This window comes from Hemiscyllium ocellatum, chromosome 7 (assembly GCF_020745735.1).
Source record: "Hemiscyllium ocellatum isolate sHemOce1 chromosome 7, sHemOce1.pat.X.cur, whole genome shotgun sequence".
NCBI lineage: Eukaryota > Metazoa > Chordata > Chondrichthyes > Orectolobiformes > Hemiscylliidae > Hemiscyllium > Hemiscyllium ocellatum.
Genome location: NC_083407.1, coordinates 65,918,498 through 65,940,296, shown reverse-complemented (window position 1 = coordinate 65,940,296; position 21,799 = coordinate 65,918,498). Strand labels below are relative to the sequence as shown.

At 40.0% G+C, this 21,799-nt stretch overlaps 1 protein-coding gene across 1 annotated transcript in view; it reads left to right on the top strand.

Moving 5' to 3' along the window:
- dnah9l (dynein, axonemal, heavy polypeptide 9 like) overlaps window positions 1–21,799 on the top strand; it is a 429,781-nt gene that overhangs the window by 341,342 nt on the left and 66,640 nt on the right. The window contains exons 65-67 of the mRNA XM_060828114.1: window positions 1,057–1,292; window positions 11,511–11,633; window positions 11,729–11,933. Of these exons, the coding sequence (XP_060684097.1) occupies window positions 1,057–1,292; window positions 11,511–11,633; window positions 11,729–11,933 (564 nt within the window). The remainder of the gene's footprint in view (window positions 1–1,056; window positions 1,293–11,510; window positions 11,634–11,728; window positions 11,934–21,799) is intronic.

Here is a 21,799-nt window from a genome sequence, read left to right as displayed (position 1 = left end):
GGGCAAAGCTGTTAGATGCAACCTGCACATCCCAGCAAGTTCCTCATTGACATCACCGGAGAGCCATGCAGATAATGGTCTGTGGTGTTGAAACCAGTGTAGTCCATGTGGCAATGTTTTGAAGCAGAACTATTTAATCAGTTGTTTGCAATGCAGTTCAATATGTCTAAAATCTTAACTCCACTGAAATCAACTCAAAGATGGACAAAATAAAATGAGTACAGTCTGATTTTCTTACAGACTAACATCACAACCGAATGAAAAATTTAAATGTGTGACCAACATAATTGATCAAGATAGTGATTTATCTTATCCATCAAGCTAAATAAGAAGCCCTAACTATGAGTTATGGCATCTCTGTTCACTGCCTCTCTGTTACAACTTTGAATCCAGTTCATTTTTCTGACATTTCAAAATTAACTTCACCTCTCAGACAGGTTTCTTGAAGTTAGTTCCTTCAATGAATAATGTAAATATAATGGCATTGATTTTGCAAGTTCAAGTTTGTTGCCTTTGTTCCTTGCCCTACAAATTTAAGTCCAGGCCCGTCCTGGCAGCTCAGCCGTTGGACTGAGCTTCTTTTCAAAAGTACTTTTATTCTGTTGTCATAGCACTGAAAGATATAGGAGCAGTATTAGGCCATTCAGACAATCAAGTCTGCTCTACCACGTCAGCATTTGGGAATTCTGGAATAAGCAATAGATTTCCTGACTTCTCCTAGTCTATCCACCATTTACAAAGTACAGGTTAGGTATATGACGGAATAATCTTCTGGTGCCTGCTAAGTGTGGCACAACTAACACTCAAGGAGCTCAACACCACTCAGGTGAAAGTAGCTTACTTGATTAGCACTCCATCCACTACATTAAACATTTACTCCCATTACCATTGGATTTGAGTATAAATATTAACTTGACTTAATGTGAGAAATTCAAAATGAATTGTTTCTTTAGCTTTTATTTTTTGTTAGTTTAAAATTTTGATGCAATAATTGATGTAGTAAAATTTAAACAAGAAACTGTTCAAACACACTTAATGATTCATTTCCAAACCTAGGCTCTAATTCCAATGACTGAAGGTTTGGATGCTGTTGCCTTGCTCTCAGACGATGCAACAATTGCAGCCTGGAACAATGAAGGCTTACCCAGTGATAAAACATCCATGGAAAATGCCACTATTTTTTCTAATTGTGAGAGATGGCCACTTTTGGTTGATCCTCAACTTCAGGGAATCAAGTGGATCAAAAGAAGATATGGCACAGACTTGAAAGTCATTAATTTGGGTCAAAAAGGGTGAGACGACAATTTAATTTCAAACAAAGTGTGCAAGGTAACAAAGTTTACATTTAAAACTCAATACTTGTAAAAAGAATCATCACCTATCCTTCATTTAAATGCCGTCCAGCATTCTCTATAGAAACATTGTTTCCTGATAATAATATTGTATTGGCTATGGTCTCCCAGTAGGGAAGTGGCAAGTGATGGATGTAGCGATATTAGGTTGCCTAGAGATTTCCAGTTGATCTCTCATTTACATGGGCAATGCAAGCTGCTAACATTAAATATGTAACCAGTATGGACTTTATCAATTTAGACATTGGAGATAGAACTATTTTAGATTCTTAATAATCAGCAATATGTGAAAGAGAAGATGCATATTTAATGCCCAATGCTGTATAGCAAAAAAAGATTTCAGTGAGTCTCAGGGATTTTTTTTAATGTGTCTGTGGAAAAGAATGTGGAGGAAATTCAGGAGAAGAAGGTGGATATCTTTGTTTGGGATAGAAATGCAGTCTGTGTCAAATGTACCTCTTGGCTTGCCATAGACATGAGACCTCTGCCATTAGGCACTGACAAGGGTTTGCCATAATGATAAAATATATATTATATATCCCGCAGCATGTAAAGTCACAGCACACACCAGATTATTATCCTGAAAACTCAAAACAGCCCCTGAATGATGTGGGCAATGTCAAATCAGTGGTTAAAGTATGGCAAGAAACAAAAAATGAGATTCTTGACATCAAGAAAATTGTCTGATTTTCCACCCAAGTTTTTATGGCAAGAATGCGAACCTCACGAGTAAGCAGTGAGAGGCCTATTTGCATGCATTGATTTCTCATTACTACCTAATCTCACCTTATTTTGTTCTGAGAAAGGGTCATTTGACGCAAAACGTTAACTCTGATTTCTCTTCACAGATGCTACCAGATCTGCTGAGCGTGTCCAGTAATTTCTATTTTTGTCTCTCATGCAGTTTGATATTTTATCAGACAGGGGAGAGAAATTAGATGGTGACAATTTTTCATATCAAAGTCAGAGTGGCTATTTAGCAGCTCCAGCTTTCCACCTGCTCTTCCAGGTCTCAATCTTGACCAGAATTCCCCACTATTTCAGTCTACATTTCATGGGCAGTGACCAACTGCATCCTTTGTCCATGGAGGTTTGTATCAGACATGCACTAACCTCATGGTACCATCCTGGCAACTCACTTAGAGAAGTGTTTATGACCTTAGTACTACACTTTGGAGTGCACCAACACCTTACATTGCAATTGAGAGGAACAGGTGAGATCCCCATGACAGGCAGCCAACATCACTGAGGGGAGCAGATGAAGTGAAGTCCCCATGGCAGACAGGCAGTGTCGCTGAGAGAAGTGAATGAGATAAGGTCCTCATGACACGCAGACAGCATCACTGAGAGGAGCAGACAAGGTGAAGACACTTTGACAAGTAGTAAGGTGAGGTCCCTGGTATATATTTAACATTTCTCAATGAAAGAAAGTAAACAAAAAGAGAATAATTTAAGGGTAAGTTATGACAGGGCAGTTTGGCCTGATCAAATGCTTCTCCTGTATGCTGTGGTAAGTGATGAACACTTCCAGTGTCTAGGGTAAGCACATGTGCAGAAAGTGTATCCACTGCAACTACTGGAAATCCACATTTCTGATCTGAAGTAGCAGCTGGAGTCACTGTGGAGCATCTGCAGGTTGAGATCTTTGAAGATAGCAGATAAATTAGATAGTCAAACCACAAGTAAAGAGTGCACAGCCAGAAAGTGCCTCTAACCACCAGACAGAGTAAAACCATTAGGCAGATAATGCAAGAATCTTCAGGGACCATCTCTCTCTTTCTCTGACAAATTTTCCATTTTGGATACTGCTCGGGGAGATGGTTTCTCAGAGGAATGCAGTAAGAGCCAAGTCTGTGGCACCAGGAAAGGCTGAGCTAAATGGAGAGGAGAAAAAGCGTGCATGAGCAGTAAAAGGGTATTCTGTCGTAAGGAAAACAAATAAACATTTCTGCATTCGCAAGTATTGACACCAGGATTATCTTCCCAGTATCAGAGTTAAGGATGTCACTGAGTAGTTGGAAATCATTCTGAAGATGAAGGGAGAACAGAAGTAATAGTCCATATTTGTAAAGAGAGGATGGGTCCTGCAAGCAGAATATAGGGAGCTAGGAAACAGATTAAAAAAACCAAACCTCAAAGATAGTAATCTCAGGAATACTCCAAGTGCCACATGGTAGTGAAATCATGAATAGGAAAGTAGACCGAATGCGAATGTGTGCGACTGATTTTCAGGAAAATGGGATCTATACAAGCTGGACGTGTTGCACTACAGTAAGGTAAGGATCAACATCCTTCCGGGGCAAGATCACTAGTATAGTGGGCAGAGTTTAAATGACAATGAGAGGTAGACAAGGTTCTGAATGGGGATATAAGTGTGACAGAAACAAAAATAGAAAAGCAGAAAGCAAAAGTGGAAAGCAGAGGAAATGAGGGCTAGCAGTAAACAAGGCTGGAGTACAAAAAAATAATGAGAATGTCAAAAAGACAAGACTAAAATTATTACTTGAATGCATGACGGATTCACAGTGAAGTAAAAGGTAAAGTCACCATAGTTCTTCAAGATCATAAGACTACTCTCTCATTCGAGAGGAATGAGTAGTGGTGATTTAACCTGAGGGTCACCACATCTCAGGTGAGGGGAGAGGTTGTAAAAGAGAATCCTTCACCAAAGCTGTGCTGGTTAGATGGATTAGCCATGGGAAGTGCAGGGTTATAGGGTTATGGTGGGATGCTCTTCAGAGGGTTGGTGTAGACTTACTGGGCTGAATTCCCACACCAGCTGATGAATCGTAGAATCTTCTAATGTGCGGAAGCAGGTCATTCAGCCCAATCTGTTGGCATTGCTCTGTATTGTAAAACTGGCCATCCAACATGGTGAACATTTTTTAAAAATTGGTTGTGAGCTGCTTTCTTGAACCACTGCAGTCCATTTGCTGTATGTAGACCACAGTATCATTAGGGAGGGAACTCAGGATCTCTACCCAGAGAAACAAAAGGAATAGGTTGGAAGTTTGCTGCACTTACACACAGACAATGAGGGACACCAGTTCAGTTGGGACAATGCATCCATTCTAGGACAGGCTAAACAAAGACACGCACGGGAATTCAAAGAGCCCTGACATTCAAACTGGAACTCCATCAACAAACACATTGATTTGGATCCCATTTACCAACGTCTCAGAAAAAGAACTGGAAGTGATATCACCCACCACAACAGACCAAGACACATAAATAGAAAATGGGCAAGTACACCAACACTTCAACAGAGGCTCACTGATGATGTTATCTAGCATGGTGATGAAACATCTGAGAACAAACCTTTCAACTCAGCGAGCAAATTTACAACCTGAACCAGAACCTGAGCTACAAAAATTCACAAAAATAAAAATACTTAAAGGAACAACTTTATATTTCTAAATCGAGATGGTTAGTATTTTGGAGGGAAACTTGCATGTTGTGATGCTTCCATATATCTCCCATCGTTTTCCTTCTCGATGATAGTGGTCATGAGTTTGGAAGGTCCTCCTTAAGGAGCCTTGGTGAAGTTCTGTTGTGCCTCTTGTACATGGTTCACACTGCTGCTACTGTGTATTGATGGTAGTGAGAATGAATGCTTGTAGACATGATGCCAATCAAGTGGATTGCTTTGTCCTGGATGGTGTCAATCATTTTGAGTATTATTGGAGCTGCACTCACCCAGGCAAGTGGGGAGTATTCTATCACATCCCTGACTTGTGCCTTGTTGATGGTGGGCTGGCTTTGAGAAATGAGGAGCTGAGTTATTCATTGCAGGACTTCCAATGTCTGACCTGCTCTTGTAGATACACTATTTATATGGTTGGTCCTGTTCAACTTCTGGTCACTGGTAATCCCTAGAATGTTGCCAATGGGGATAATGCCATTGAATGTCAAGGGCACTAATTAAATTCTCTCTTGTTGGGGATGGTCATTGTCTAACACTTATGTGGCACAAATTTTACTTGCCACTTTTCAGCCTAAACCAGGATATTGTTCAGGTCTTGCTGTGTTTGAGCAATATTTGAGGAGTTGCGAATGTTGTTGAACATTATACAGTCATTAGCAAACATCACCACTTTTGACCTTATGATGGAAGGAAGTTCATTGGTGAAGCAGCTGAAGACTGTTGAGCTAAGTACACTGCTCTGAAGAACTCCTGCAGAGATGTCCTGGTGCTGAGATGACTGATGTCCAAACACCTTCCTTTTTATCAGCTATGTCTCCACCCAAGGAAGAGTTTACTTTCTGATGTGCACTGACCCCAGTTTTGCACCTTCATGCTATACTTGGTCAAATGCAGCATTGATGTCACTCTCACCTCACTTCTAGAATTCAACTCTTCCATGTTTGAACTAAGATCATAATGAGTTCAGGAGCTCAGTGGGCCTTGGTGGAATCCAGACTGGGCATCAGTGAGCAGGTTATTGCTAGTGCTGTTTGATAATGCTGTTGATGACATCTTTAATCACTTTACTAATGATTGAGAGGATACTGATAGGCGTAATTGGATAGGCTTTATGCTGCTATTTGCATTCAGGAAATACCTGGACATTTTGCTTTATTGAAGTCTGTTCCACTTAACACAGAAATAATGCCGCACAATACAATGCATCATCAATGTTAAGGTGGTATTTTGTCTCCACAAGGATTGGGCATGGTGGTTGCTCTTACTGTTACTATCAAGTACAGGTATATCAGAAGTGGACAGATTGATAAGAATGAGTTTTTTTTTCTTCAGTTGGTTCCCTAACCACCTGTAGCAGACCCTCCAACATTTATGTCCTATAGGGCTTAACTGGCTCACTTAGAAGTTATGCTGCAAAGCCATCATTGGAGGTGGAAATAGAAGACCCATCCTGAATGCAGTATGTGACCTTCCCATCCTCCGTAATAATTGCCACTTTCTCCAAGTGCTATTCAACATGGAGGATGATTAATGGGGAATGGGAGGGAGACAGTACAAAATAGTGAGCAGATGGTTTTCCTGGCAATGTTTGGCCTAATGCCATGAGACTTCATGAGGTCAGAGCCAATGTGAGGACTGGCAGGGAAATTCCCTTCTGATGTGTACCACTGTGTCAGAGTTTTACTTAGTACAAATTTCACCATATGCTGGTATGAGATTTGGACCCTAGTCTCCAAAACTTACTGGTAACAAAATCATATCATTATCTCCCTGAATTAATAGCACAAATATTTTTACAAAGATATGACATGATACCAAATACAGAGATATGACTGCAGGATGACCAAGGCCGTGAACTGAACATCCAAGTGTGTTCAGCCTTTAGCAAGGTCAAGAAAAATGGAAAAGGAGGTGGGCTGCTTTGTTAGTGAAAGATGCAATGAGTGCAGTAGTGAGAAAGAATATTCGTGTAAGAAATCAAGAAGTGAGATCATTCTGGATGGGGCTAAGGAAAAATTATGCAGAAACCTTTAGTGAGTGTTGAGTATAGGCCTCTGAACAGTGATGAGGTAGGGAATTGCATTAAAAGGATTAGAGTGATCTGTAATTGTGGGTGGTTTCAATATAGATTAGATAAACCGCAGTTGCAATAATACTGTATTGGATGAATTCCTGGAATGTGTATAAGGTGGATTTTTAAACCTGGACATGAGGAAACAGCTCGGGGAAGACCATCCTAGATTTATGAAATGAGACGTGATTAATTAATAATCTTGTGCAAAATCCTTAAGGAATTCTTAAATAAGACAAAGAACTGCTGGAAATCTGAAAAAAAGTTGCTGGAGAAAGCAGTGTTAATGTTTGACTCTGGTGACGGTTCATCAGAATTCTTTGTTGGGACAGAAAGTGATACAATCCAATTCAATACTAAGGTCCTAAATCCAGACTGATTGGACAGAAAAGTCTGTTTCCGACCTGTATAATTCTATAAATAACAGAAGCTATGAAGGTTTGAGGGATGCATTAGCTCTGACAGACTGGGTAACTTCATTAAAACACATGATAGTGTACAGGTAATGGCTAGTATTTAAAGAATGAACACATGCATTGCTTCAGTTATAGAAGCCCAGTGAAGCTCAGTTATAGAAGCTCAAAAGTGGCCCAATGATGATTACAATAAAATTTAAGGATATTGCTCGATCCAAAGGGAACTCACATAATGTTGCTTGAAAATGTAGCAAGCCTGACAACGGGGAGCAGTTTAGAATTAAGCAAAGGAGAATAGTGGTTGATTAAGAGGAGAAAACACATTATGGTTTTACCTGCAAGGGCATGAAACCATACAATAAGATCTTTTATAAATAGGTAAAAAGAAGAAAGAGGTTAGTGAGGACAATGTAGGTATCCTACAGTCTGTAGCAGGATAATTATTAATGGAGAAAAGAAGTAGCAGAGCTTTAAACATCTACTTTTGTTTTGTCTTCACAGATAAAAAGCACAAAGAATCCCAGACTGCTAGGAATGCAGGAATTGAAGGACATTAGTATAAGTTTAAAAAAAAGGTCTGAAAATATAATGGGACAGAAAGCTGATAAATACCCAGGGCCTGATAATCTCCATCCCAGAGTATAAAGGAGGTGGCTGTGTTGGTTGTCATCTTAAAAACATTCTATGTATTGTGGATTAGAGGATGGGAAATGTAACCAATTGTTTAAAAATGAGTGAAACAGAAAACTGGCAATTAAAGACTGGTTAGCCTAGAATCAAAAGTAGGGAAAATGCTGGAGTCTATTACAAAAGATGTGATATCTGGACTTTTTTTTTAAAATCCAGTAGCATTACACTAAATCAATATGGATTTCTGAAGGTGAACCTATGTTTGACAAATCGACTGGAGTTTTTTTTGAGGATGTATTGAGTAGAATAGATGGAAAAGAACAGTAACTTGGTGTATTTGGAATTTCAGAAAGCTTTTAATAAAATCTCACAACAGTTTATCATGCAAAATTGAGGCACATGAATTGGTGGTAATATTATGGAATGAATTGAAAATTGGTTGGTAGACCGGGAAACGTGAGGAAGAATAAGTGGGTTGTTTTTGGAATGAAGGGCAGTGACGAGTGGATTCCAGCTACTATTCAATACATAGTGATTTGGATGAGGGATTTAAGTTTAATAATTCCAAGTTTGCATACAGTTCAAAACTAGGTGGAAATGAGAGTTGTGAGCAGGATATAAAGAGGCAATTTAGATAAGTTGAGTGAGTGGGCAAATACGTGACAGATGCAGTGTAAAGTGGATAAATGTGAAGTTGTTCACTTCGGTAGGAAAAATGACAGAGCACTATTTAATTAGTAATAAAGTGTCAGAAATCACAAGACGCCAGGTTTATAATCCAAAAGGTTTATTTGAAATCACAAGCTTTTGGAGCATAGCCCCTTCATCTTCTTTATCTACCTCAGTCCAATACCAGCACCTCCATAGCATAATTAGTATTAGTGATAGACTGGATACATTTGATGTACAAAGGGACCTTGGAGCCCTTCATCATTGAGAACAAGCGTGCAGGTGCAGCAAGCAGTTAGGTAGGCAAATGTTATGTTGGCTTTCATTGCAAGAGGATTTAAGTACAGGAGCAGCTGGACAGGACCTCAGTGGGACCATATCTGGAGAACTGTGTGCAGTTCTGGTCTCTACAGCCAATAAAAGATATACTTACCATAAAGGAAGCTTAGTGAAGGTGCACCAGGCTGATTCCAGGGATGACACGTTTGACATATAGGTGGAATTTGGGTCAACTGGAGTTTAGAAGTTGAGAGGGGATTTCATTGAAATGTTTGAAAATCTGAGAGGACTGAGCAGAGTGGATGGAGGGATGATGTTTCCCTTGGCTGGAGTGTTCAGTATATGGACACAATTTCAGGATATATGATAATTAGTTTCAGATTGAGATGAGGAAAATTTTCTTCACTCAAGATGGTGAACTTGTGGAATTCTTTACTGCAGAAAGCTTTAGAGGAAATGTCACTGAATATATTTCAGAAAGAAATATGAAGATTGCCAATGATACTAAAATGGCTGAAAACTCATGTGCTGAGGTTGACTTTCAGGAGTCTGCAGAGGGATATAAACAGTTTTGAGTGAGTGACAGATGGAATATATTCTGGGGAATGTGCAGTTATGCACTTTGACAGGAGGGCCAGAGGGGCTCAATAATATTTAAATGAAGGCTGCTGAAAGCTACAACACAAATGGATTTGGGTGTCCTTGTACATAAACCACAAAAAGCTAGTACAAGCTCAGCACGTAATAGGGAAGAAAAATGGAATATTAGCTTTTACTTCAAAGACAATAGAGTGTAAAAATGGGAAAGTTTTTCTTTAAAACTATGCAAGGCACAATTTACATCACACAGAATGTTATGAACTGTTTGTTCCCCTTATCTATGGAAAAGTATACTGTATCAGAAACAATCCATAGAAGATTTACTGCATTGATCCCAGGTATGAGAGATTGTCTTATGAGGAGATGTTAAGTAGGTTATGTTTGGAGTTTAGAATACTGAGAGGCGATCTTCATGAAACATACAAGATTTTAAGGAGACTTGACAAGGTATATGTGGGAAGATGGTTTCCCCTTGTGAGAGTATCTCAATGTAAGGGGTGGTCTAGTTAGGACAGAAGTGAGGAAGAATTTCTTCTGTCAGATGATAGTGAGTCCATGGAATACTTTACAACAGGAATCTGTAGAGGTATTAATAAGTATATTAAAGGCTAAGATAGATTTTTAATCAGTAAGGGAATAGAGGGTCATGGCCAAAAATTGGGAATGTGGAATCAACCACTATTTCATTGAACGGCAGAGCAGACTAAGTGGGCTGAATGGTTTACTTCTGCTCCTCTTATGAATTTGAGATGAATTCAGTGGCAGGGTTATGGTAAGTGAATTGCACAAGGAGGATCAAATTTGAAGAAATATTTTGCAATGTGTCCTGTAGCATTGCTACATGCCCAGGCCATGATTTGTCTCCAATTCATCACCTTCAGTGGGTCCTCCTGGAATGAAGACAAGGTGAACAAGTGACCTCTGACTTCTTCAATTGCCATTAGCTATCCCATCCTCTGTGTGCTTTTCTCCTTCATTAAAGAGGGATATGGCAGTGATAGCTATATGAAGTGATTAGAGAGTAAGCCTGTTATGGTAGAAAAGTGCATGGGCAGGAGTTACCTTGGACAGGAGAGGAAAAAGTATGGAGTTGCATCAGGGGAGTTTAGTCATGGAACCGAATGTAGATTGGCTGCCTGCCAGATGGGGGAAATGAGCCAAGTCAAACAACTAAAGCAGAAATTGTTGGCAAAACTTAGCAATTCTGACAGCATCTGGTGGAAATAAAGCAGCATTAAAGTTTAGAGTCCAGTGACTTATCAGAGCTGATGAACCATTTGTACCTGTGCCTCAAGAAACTGCCTGATTTCAGGAGCAGTAAAGATGGACAGTGACAGGTTTTGTGGGAGAGTTAATCTAATCCCTGATCAGTTTAGACTGCAGAAGAGTTTCTTGAAGAAATAACAGCTTCTAATGTTGTCATCTTTCCTGTGACATCAGGAAAACAGGTGGGATTGCAGGCTGATGTTGTCCTGGAGAATGCCTGCCTGTTCTGTCTCTGCTGCCTGCAGTGTAGGGTTTGCCTGCATGATTCTTTAGCAGTCTCACATTCTATGGAAGTTGGGAGCCACTAAATTTCTCAGCCACTTTGTTTCATTGTAACCATCCTTAAAGCAATCAACTGCCACAAGGTTACTTCTTTTTGCCAAAAGCACATCTCAACCTGTTGGCTCAGCCATTGCTGTATGCTGACTTCTTCCTACATTATCATCAGATATGTTGCTCCCCTCCCAATTCTTCTTTACTACTGGCAAATATGTATGCAGTGATTGTATTGGTATGGGCTTTATATGAATACAATTATGGGAGAATTCTGGCAATGATGTGGATGCCTAGAAGCAGGGATTGGGTATCCCACTCTGCCATAGTTACAGCACCAGCATAGAGCAACTGGATTTTCATGGATTCCTCCATCTTTTACTCAAACTCTCATTCCTCTGGTACATAATCTACTTATGATAACTTCACTTAAAGAGTAAGGAATAGTCTGCAAAGAGGATTCTTAATCAGATTTTTTTATGCCTGTTATAACTGAAATAGGATTCATATCATTCACATCTTTTTTTTAGATATTTGGATATTATAGAAGAAGCACTTGTTGTGGGAAATCCTGTTTTAATAGAAAACATAGAAGAGACCATTGACCCTGTGTTGGATCCTCTGCTTTGCAGGCTCACCATTAAAAAAGGAAGGTAATTTGTAAAGGAAGATTGGTATTTTAATGTTTATTAATTAAACATTAGCTTGAAATTTAGAAATTTAACACCACTGATTCTTATTTTCAAAGGTACATTAGGATTGGAGATAAAGAGTGCGCGTTTCATCCTAATTTCCATTTAATTCTACACACCAAATTAGCTAATCCTCACTACAAACCTGAAATACAGGCACAGACTACATTGATTAACTTTACAGTCACTCGTGATGGTTTGGAAGACCAGCTACTTGCAGAAGTGGTGAGCCTTGAAAGACCTGATCTGGAACAGCTGAAGGTAATTCTCTTGCCTCCACCTTATTCCATACATTGTACAATAACAATGAAATAAACACAGAAAATGCTGCAAGCATTCAACAGGTGAGACAGCTTTATTTATTTATCGGTTGTGTCACTGGTGAGGTCAGCATTTATTGCCAATCCTGCTATTGCCTTTGAAAAGGTGGAGAGTGGGGCGCTGACATCTTCAAAATTTGCAGTCCACATGGTGTAGGTCACCTGCAGTGCTGTTTGGGTTTGGGTTTCAGCATTTTAACTCAGCAAACATGAGTGAATGGCAATCCATTTCAAATCAGAATGGTGACTAGCTTAATGGAGGACCTGTGATTGATTGCCCCAGTAGGGGATTTCCATTGTTCTTCCAGAAAGTGGAGATTGCAGATTGTAGATAGAATAGAGAATTCCTACTGTGTGGAAACAGGCCATTCCTGATGAAGGGTTTTGCCTGAAACATCGATTTTCCTGCACCCCGGATGCTGCCTGACCTTCTGTGCTTTTCCAGCACCACGCTAATCTTGACTCTGATCTCCAGTATCTGCAGTCTTCACTTTTGCTGATTTGGCCCAGCAAGTCCACACTAACCCACCATAGAGTAGGGGGATGAACCCTGATTCATCCCCCTACTCTATCCCATCCCTGTAACCCTGCATTTCTTATGGCTAATCCACCAAACCTACACATTCCTGTACATGATGGGCAATTTAGCCTGGTTAATCCACCTAACCTGCACATCTTTGGACTGTGGGAGGAAACCCACACAAACACAGGGAGAATATGCAACCTCCACACAGATAGTTGTCGGAGGCTAGAATTGAACCCAGTGCCTGGCACTGTGAGGCAGCAGTGCTAACCATTTAACCACCATCCCTTTTTGAACGGTGTGGTTGAAGGAACCTTGGAAAGCTGCTCCAGGACCTCATGTAAATTACAAATGTGTTATAATCATAACACATTTACACATTGCCACCATACAATGGCAAAAGAAGGAGTGAATGTTTAAAGGTGATGCATAAGGAGCCAGCCAAGTGGGTTGTTTTATCCTGAATGGTGTCAAACACTTAGAGAGATTTTAGATCTGTGTCCATCCAGGCAAATGGAGAGTATGCTACCACACTCCAGATCTGCATCTTGGTCAGACATGGGGAGTTGTTACTTGCTGCAGAATTGCCAACTTCTGACAGGCTCTTGAAACCTCTGTTTTTATATAGTCATCTGGCTAAGTTTCTGGCCCTTGGTAATGCCAAGGCTGTTAACAGTGGAACTTCAGTGATGGGAATGCCATTATGTATCAAAGGGAGACGATTACATTTTTTTCTTGTTGGATTGGTTCAGTCATTGTCTGAACCTTTGCGGCATGGTGATTCTTGGCACTCATCAGCTCAAGCATGAATCCTACCCAGATTGTTTTACATACAGTCACAGACTGTTCAGTATCTGAGCAATTGTGAACTATACTAAGTGCTACACAGTCTCAACAGAGAACACCACTCCTTCTGATGAAGGGAAGGAATTGAAGATGGCTGGCCAAGAATACTACCCTGAGGGACATCTCTTGTGTTACCTCTGGATTAAGATGATTATGTTGCAACAATCTGCCTTCTTTTGTGCTAGGTAGGACTGCAACCTGAAGGACATTTTCCCGTGATTCCCATTGATTTTAATTTTACTAGAGTTCTTTGATGTTGCACTGGGTCATATGTTTGATGTAAAAGTGGTCCCTCTCACCTCCTCCACCTCCTTCACTCTGACCTCTGCCCAATTCAACTGTTTTGTCTTTCTTTTGATCAAGGTGGTAAAGGGGCCAGTAGCTGTGGCCTTGGCAGAACCCAAACCAACCACAGTGACCAGATTATTGACATGCAAGTGTCATTTGATACTATCTTCCCTCATTTTGCTGATGTTTGAGAACAGATGAACTATATCATCATTGGTCAAATTGAATTTCTGGTGCATTTTGCAAATAATATGATTGGCAATTTTCCAAACTGCTGTGCTGGAACAGCTTGGTTGCAACACGGTTAGTATTAGATTTTAGGGGCGTGTGATCATGGTCAACTGCATCTTTAGGTAACCATTATAAGGAATTTTCAGACAGTTAATTTAGTTTATTAAGAAGCAGCAGTTGAGATATGATTTACTATTTAATTGAAGAAAGGAAAACATGACTCTTGATGGATAAGAATGCTTTATGCATTCTGAAGCTATACTGTAGAATGGAGGAGCTGGGACACACGTTTTGGAATGATGGTGTGGTGCAGTGTTTGTCCCTGATGTCTTGCAGTCTTCGGTGATAACAATTTTTGTTCTTCCCTTGGGCTGATGTAGGGGAACTCCTAGTGTTCTCCCAAGAAAGTGATGGCTCGTTCCCCTGAATCTTTATCTTCCCACCTACTGTTGATCAACCTTATTTTCAGGGCTGGCAAACTCTACAGTGTCTAACACTTCTTGGTTAATGGCAACAGACAACTACTTGTGACGTCAACATGACTGTTGTCCCTTTGCCAGCTTTTACGTGAGAGTTGTAAGCATAAATTGCTGGAAAATCTGAGCAGGTCTGGCAGCATCTGTGGAGAGAATGTAGAGTTAATGTTTCAGGTCCAATGACTCTTCTTCAGAAGGGTCTTAAGTTCTGAAGAAGAGTCAGTGGACCAGAACAAATGTCAGACATGCTGAGTTTTTTCAGTAATTTCAGTTTGTGGTTCTGATTTCCAGCATCTACAGTACCTTTGTTTTTAATCTGAGTTATTTTACCATTCTTTCTAACAACAAAAATGTTTTATTTTCCCCAAACCTCTGGATTCCTCATTCATAAAATAATCACCACACTCTCACATCCTAAATCTTGGAGGATTTACTTCTCAATTCTGTCAAATTATACAAAGTGCCTTCCATTTGAATTGGTTAATTTTAAATTCTCAAAGCTTGAAAAGGTGCTGAGCAAACCCAAAACATTGTCAAGGGAAACCGTAACATCAAATGTATTTTGAGGGCTTTTATTCAGATGGATCAATGACAGGTGTAAACCACTACGTGAATAATTGCTTAAACTTAGCAAAATGACTAAGAAAATGGAGCTAAGTCCAACGAACTAGTGTTTCCCAAGTTATACTTGGAGCCAACTTAAAAAGAGCACTTTAATATATACTCAGGGGATTCATTGAGCCAGTAAAAGCTGACCACTTTGAATTATGAAATAAGAACTGAACATTAGGATATGTTCAGCAACTCGGGTGGCACATTTGGAAAAAGTAAAACAAAGTTCACATTTCAGATGTGACTTTTCACCAGAACTGGAAAAGGTTAGAGATGTAATCGGTTTTAAGAAAGTACAGAGTTAATGAAGTTGGGGAGAGTGAGAAAAATAACAAATGTTGGAGAACAGGACTGAACAGGGCTAGTCATGAGATAATTAAACAAAAGAGGTGTGAATGTCAAAATATATATAGTTGCCACCTGAAAGCAAAATTGAAAAATCAAAATCAGGAGGGAGAAAGAAAAAGGGACAGAATGTACCTATTGAAATTGTTAAATGTGTTGAATTCAGAAGACAGTAAAATGCCTGTTGAGAAATTAAAATCAATGGAAATCAATGGTTGGAGTCATATCTAGCATGAAAGGAAGATATTTGTGGTGGTTGGAGGTCAGCCATCTCAGCTCCAGGACATCTCTGCAGAATTTTCTCATGTTAATTTCCTTGGCTGATCCATCTTCAGCTGCTTCATCAATGACCTTCCCTCCATCATCAGGTCAAAAGTGGGAATGTTTACCAATAATTGCACAACATTCAGCACCATTTGTGATTCCTCATACTGAAGCAGTCCAAGCCAAAATACAACAATACCTCAACAGTATCCAGCCTTGGACTGACAAGTGGGACAAGTAACATTCTGCTGCATCAATGCCAGGCAGTGACTATTTCCAAGAAGAGAGAGTCTAACCATTGATCTTTGATGTTTAAAAGTGTCAAAGCTTGTCTACAATCTATAAGGCACAAGTCAGGAGTGTGATGAAATACTCCTACTTAACCTGAATGAGTGCAGCTCTAACAATATGCAGGTTGCTTGACACCATCCACCACAAAGCAGCCTGCTTGATTGGCACCACAACCACAAACATTTAGTCCCTCCATTACTGACACTCAGTAGCATTAGTGCATACTATCAACAAGATACACTGCAGAAATCCATCAAGGCTCCTAAGACAGCATATTTCAAACACACAACCAATACCATCTAGAAGATGAAGGGTACCTGGGAACACAGCTACCCACAATCCACTCAGCATTCAGACTTGGAAATATGTCACCATTCCTTCAGTGTTGCTGGGTTAAAATCCTGAAATGCCCTTTCTCAGAACATTGTTGGTGTAATTCAAGAAGGCAGCTCAACAACAGCTTCTCAAGACCAATTAGGGATGGGCAATAAATGCTGGTCCAGTCAATAATACTCACATCCTCTAAGTGAATCTTAAAAGGTATTGTTGTTCTTTGGCCTTACATTAAACTTAATTGGAACACTGTAGATGGCCAAAAACAGCATATGATCCAGGTGCAGAATTGGAATGACAGGTGACTAGAAGTTTAGAGTCTGCTTGTAAACTAAAAGGAGGTGATCTGCAAAGTGGTCACCCAATCTGCATTGATCTGGAATAGACCACATCTTGAGCTACATACAGTATATAACATTGAAGGAGTACAAATAAATTCCTGTTTCTACTGGAAGGAGTATCTGGGGCCTTCACTGTTGAGAAAGGAAGAGGTGAAAAGGAAAGTACAGTCAGTTCTTCTATACCATGATGGGTGCATTCTTGTACAACCCTGCATTATAGAAAAATCACACTTTAGAAACAGTGCTAAAAGTGTTGGTGCTGCAATCATGTTACAACCAACACATGTTTTAGAAGTTCGCGCTTTAGAAACAGCGTCCCCAATTCGTCAATTACATTACAGCGAATTTGCATTGGCAAAACACATGTACAGCAGAACGATTTGTATTTTTCTCTGTTTGCATAGGAAGGAATCTTGGGAAAAGAATTTGGGGGCTTTTAGATGTGGACCAAGGTGTCCCATGCTGTCCTCAGCTTCCAGAACATTCCAAGCCTTGGAATTCTCCATTCTCAAGGACCAGCTGTCAATTGACACCAAATTCAACAATTTCAGATCACCGTTTCAGAACTATCCCCATGTCATTTGCGTTTTCTTTCCTTGTCTTGGTTTGTACTGTAGCAGTTGAAGAAGATTAGTCACCACTAACTTCCTAAGGGCAACTTGGGATGAGCAATACATGCCATTTCCTCCTTCTCTAGATACATTACTTGTAGCACGGGCGTGTGCACGCGCGCACACACACTCTGTCTCTTTCTTTCTCTCTCTCTCTCTCTCTGTATTTGTTTAAAATCTACTACCTCTCTAAATCTTCCCAGTTTAAATGTTAGGTCATTGATCGAAAATGCTGACTTTAATTTGTCCACTACAAATAATGCCAGCCCTGCTGAGTATTTCTGTAATTTTCCTTTGACTTCAAACATCTGTAGTATTTTGTCCTTGAAATAGGAAATACCCAACTATGGCATATAGATTTCTCACCAGTATCCAAATATTTCTTCATTATACCTGGAAGTGAGTACGTTGTAGCTGAGTTGCTCTTCCATTCCAAATGTGATTTATTAAAAATCTCTCATCCATTCTCAATGTACCAATTCTGGAGAATTAAAATTCCCATGAGCTTGCCATGTTCCAGCAAAATATTATATATGCCAAAAGGTTATAGTTGCTGATATTTTCTGTGCTCTGGAAGGAGCAAAATCATCATAAATATCTTTTCAAATATTTCCTACACATATCACTCACTATTTTGACTTAGCATTCAACGTAATTAAATATTGCAAATTGATTCACCCTGAAACTTTTAATTCACTTATTGTTAATAATTAAGCAAAATCAGGTTAGAAATTCATAGGAAAACACCTTTATACAAAATCTTGTATAAACATGTTTGAAGTAAACATAGCATCCAATTCATAGAAGAGACATTATGCAATTGAGTGTATACTGTTGTCCACCAGATAATGAAAGGAATGCACTGTAGTAACTAAGCAAGACACCTTTCAGAGCACTTTCCAAACATTCAACTTCTACCACCAAGGAGGACAAGGGCAGCAGATGCATAGAAATATCATCTCCTGCAAGATAAACTTCAAGTTGCTTACCATCCTAACTTCGAACAGTATGCCCTTCCTTCACTATTGCTGAGTCAAATCCTGGTATTCCCTTCCTAACAGCACTGTGGCTGTCCCTATACCTCAAGAGCTGCGGCAATTCAAGAAGGCGATTCATCACCATCGCCTTTTGGCAATAGCTGCTGGCAAAGCGAGCAAAACCTACATCTCATGAACAAGTAAAATTGCAGGAAAATTAGAGATAGACCAGGACATAGGACGTGTAAATTAAGAGCTGGAGTAGGCCATTCAGCCTTGAGCCTGTTCAGCCATTCACCCAAATCCTGGGTGAAATGTCTGTAATCTCAAATCCCCATTTCTACCCAAGTCATGATAACTGTTAACTCCTTTACTTAACAAGTATCTATCTACTTCTGCCTTAAAAATGTTCAAGCACATTGCTTCCAACATCTTTTCAGGAAGAGAGTTCTTTTGTTTATTGAAAAAGATTTTTTTATATAAAATTAAATAAAAATACTATTGCAATCTTATAATGTAACTAACAATAAACTAACTACTACTCTACAAAACAAATCAAAGAAAAGAATCTACCGTACTACAATTCAATAAATAATCAAAATAAATTAAATTAAGTTAAATTGAATTACACCACACAGCGCAGCCCCACCAAAGCTCCCATCATCGGGAATATCAGTTGGCTACACAAAGGAATCAACATAGCCGACAAGTCTGCATCTATATAGTTCAAAAAGGGCACCATGTCTTATAAAAATGTTCTGTTTTCTGGTGCATCATACTTGTAATGAAGTCTAGGGGAAATGTTCCATGACTAACCTATGCCATTCTGACAGGCCGAGGGGATTGTCAGAGATCCAGCTAATCAGAATGTTCTTCCTCACACAATATGTAAGAATATTAAATAGTTTGTTCCCATGCTCATCTAAAGAAGGCAGATGCAGCAGGCCAAAGAGGTGGGATACAAGATCTACCTTGACTTCAGTTCCCAAGATCTTTTCCAACTGATCAAAAGACATCATGACCTCCCCTCAAATAAGTCTCCCAGACAGGACACCCCTCTCGACTCCCATAACCTAAAGCCAGAATCCATTGATCCTGGCTGAAATCCTGGCATGAAAATGTGTTGCTGGAAAAGCGCAGCAGGTCAGGCAGCATCCAAGGAGCAGGAGAATCGATGTTTCGGGCATGAGCCCTTCTTCAGGAATCTCTCTGATCCTCTGCCCTGAAATCCTGGCATTCCTACTATGGAATAAAAATTGAGGTTTTATGTAAGTTGCCCTCGTTTTGTCGCATCATTATCCACATTTGACCATGTTAATGACAATCTGATTTCTATAATGCTCTGTGACAGTCCCTATCTTGTCCATAAATAGCAAATTAATACGGGAACATTTTGCCTGGGAGGCCTCTATGTCCAGCCATATTAACCTCTGATCATGACAAGCCCAGACATTCTCATAGGATAATAGGGAACTTTTTTGATATTTCTTGAAATCTTGGAATTTACTCTCCCCATTCCTTGTGGAAGCTGCAATCTAGCAAGCTTGATAGGAGGTCACCTGCAACACCAGATGAAAGAAACGAACCAACTATTAAGTTTCTGCAGCACTTGCCTAGGTAACATCAAAGGGAGCATTCACATGGGAGATAATAAGCAAGAAAGAACATTCATTTACCAAAGCTATTCTACCCAAACAAGATATTGATAGAACCTCCCAATGCTGGAGGTCCTGTCTTACCTTTTCAAGCAAATGCACAAAATTGTCCTTGTATAATTGATCAAAGGCAGGACTAATAAAAATGTCTAAGTATAGAAAACCTCCCTGTGACCATCTGAAAGAGAATCTATTTCCACCTTCAAGATCTGGTGTTCCCGCAAGACCTCCATGAGCACAGCCTCCAATTTCATGAAATTGATCTTTTACCCCAAGAAAGAGCCAAATAAATTAATGATTTGTATTAAATGGGGCATAGATATTGTCAGGTTGGATAGAAAAAGAACATCATCTGCATAAAGGGTGATTTTATGCCACCCTGATCCCACTCCAGGGTAACTATACTGGGATCCCTTCAGATAGCCTTTGCCAACGGCTCAATCGCTAATGTTAAGAACAGCGGTGAAAGGGGGCACCCTTATCAGTTGCCTTTACCAATATTAAAATTGTCAGACCTTATGCCATTAGTAAGGACCACTGCCGTAGAATCACTATATAACATTGCCACCCATCTGGCGAAGACTCCCACCCAAGACCAAGGTATGGACATTCTACCCAGTCAAACACTTTTTCTGCATCTAGGGAGAAAGGGAAGGCTGGTAGGTATAGGGAATGCTGAATGACGAAAGAAATTGAGGGTTTGGTTAAGAAAAAGAAGGAAGCATATGTCAAGTACAGACAGGATAGATCGAGTGAATCCTTAGAAGAGTATAAAGGAAGTAGGAGTATACTTAAGAGGGAAATCAGGAGGGCAAAACGGGGACATGAGATAGCTTTGGCAAATAGAATTAAGGAGAATCCAAAGGGGTTTTACAAATATATTAAGGACAAAAGGGTAACTAGGGAGAGAATACGGCCCCTGAAAGATCAGCAAGGCGGCCTTTGTGTGGAGCCACAGAAAATGGGGGAGTTACTAAATGAATATTTTGCATCAGTATTTACTGTGGAAAAGGAAATGGAAGATATAGACTGTAGGGAAATAGATGGTGACATCTTGCAAAATGTCTAGATATCGAGGAGAAAGTGCTGGATGTCTTGAAATGCTTAAAGGTGGATAAATCCCCACGACCTGATCAGGTGTACCCGAGAACTCTGTGGGAAGCTAGAGAAGGGATTGCTGGGCCTCTTGCTGAGATATTGCTGATAGTCACAAGTGAGGTGCCGGAAGACTGGAGGTTGGCAAAAGTGGTGCCACTGTTTAAGGGTGGTAAAGACAAGCCAGGGAACTATAAACTGCTGAGCCTGACCTCAGTGGTGGGCAAGTTGTTGGAATCCTGAGGGACAGGATGTACATGTATTTGGAAAGGTAAGGACTGATTCGAGATAGTCAATATGGCTTTGTGCATGGGAAATCATGTCTCACAAACTTGATTGAGTTTTTTGAAGAAGTAACAAAGAAGATTGATGAGGGCAGAGCAGTAGATGTGATCTATATGGACTTCAGTAAAGCTTTCGACAAGGGAGACTGATTAGCAAGGTTAGATCTCATGGAATACAGGGAGAACTAGCCATTTGGATACAGAACTGGCTCAATGGTAGAAGACAAAGGTGGTGTAAGGTTGTTTTTCAGACTGGAGCCCTGTGACCAGTGGAGTCCCACAAGGATCGGTGCTGGGCCCTCTACTTTTTGTCATTTACGTAAATGATTTGGATGCGAGCATAAGAGGTACAGTTGGTAAGTTTGCAGATGAGACCAAAATTGGAGGTGTAGTGGACAGCGAAGAGGCGTACCTCAGATTACAACAGAATCTGGACCAGATGGGCCAATGGGCTGAGAAGTGGCAGATGGAGTTTCATTCAGATAAATGCAAGGTGCTGCATTTTGTGAAAGCAAATCCTAGCAGGACTTATACACTTCATGGTAAGGTCCTCGCGAGTGTTGCTGAACAAAGAGACCTTGGAGTGCAGGTTCATAGCTCTTTGAAAGTGGAGTCACAGGTAGGATAGTGAAGAA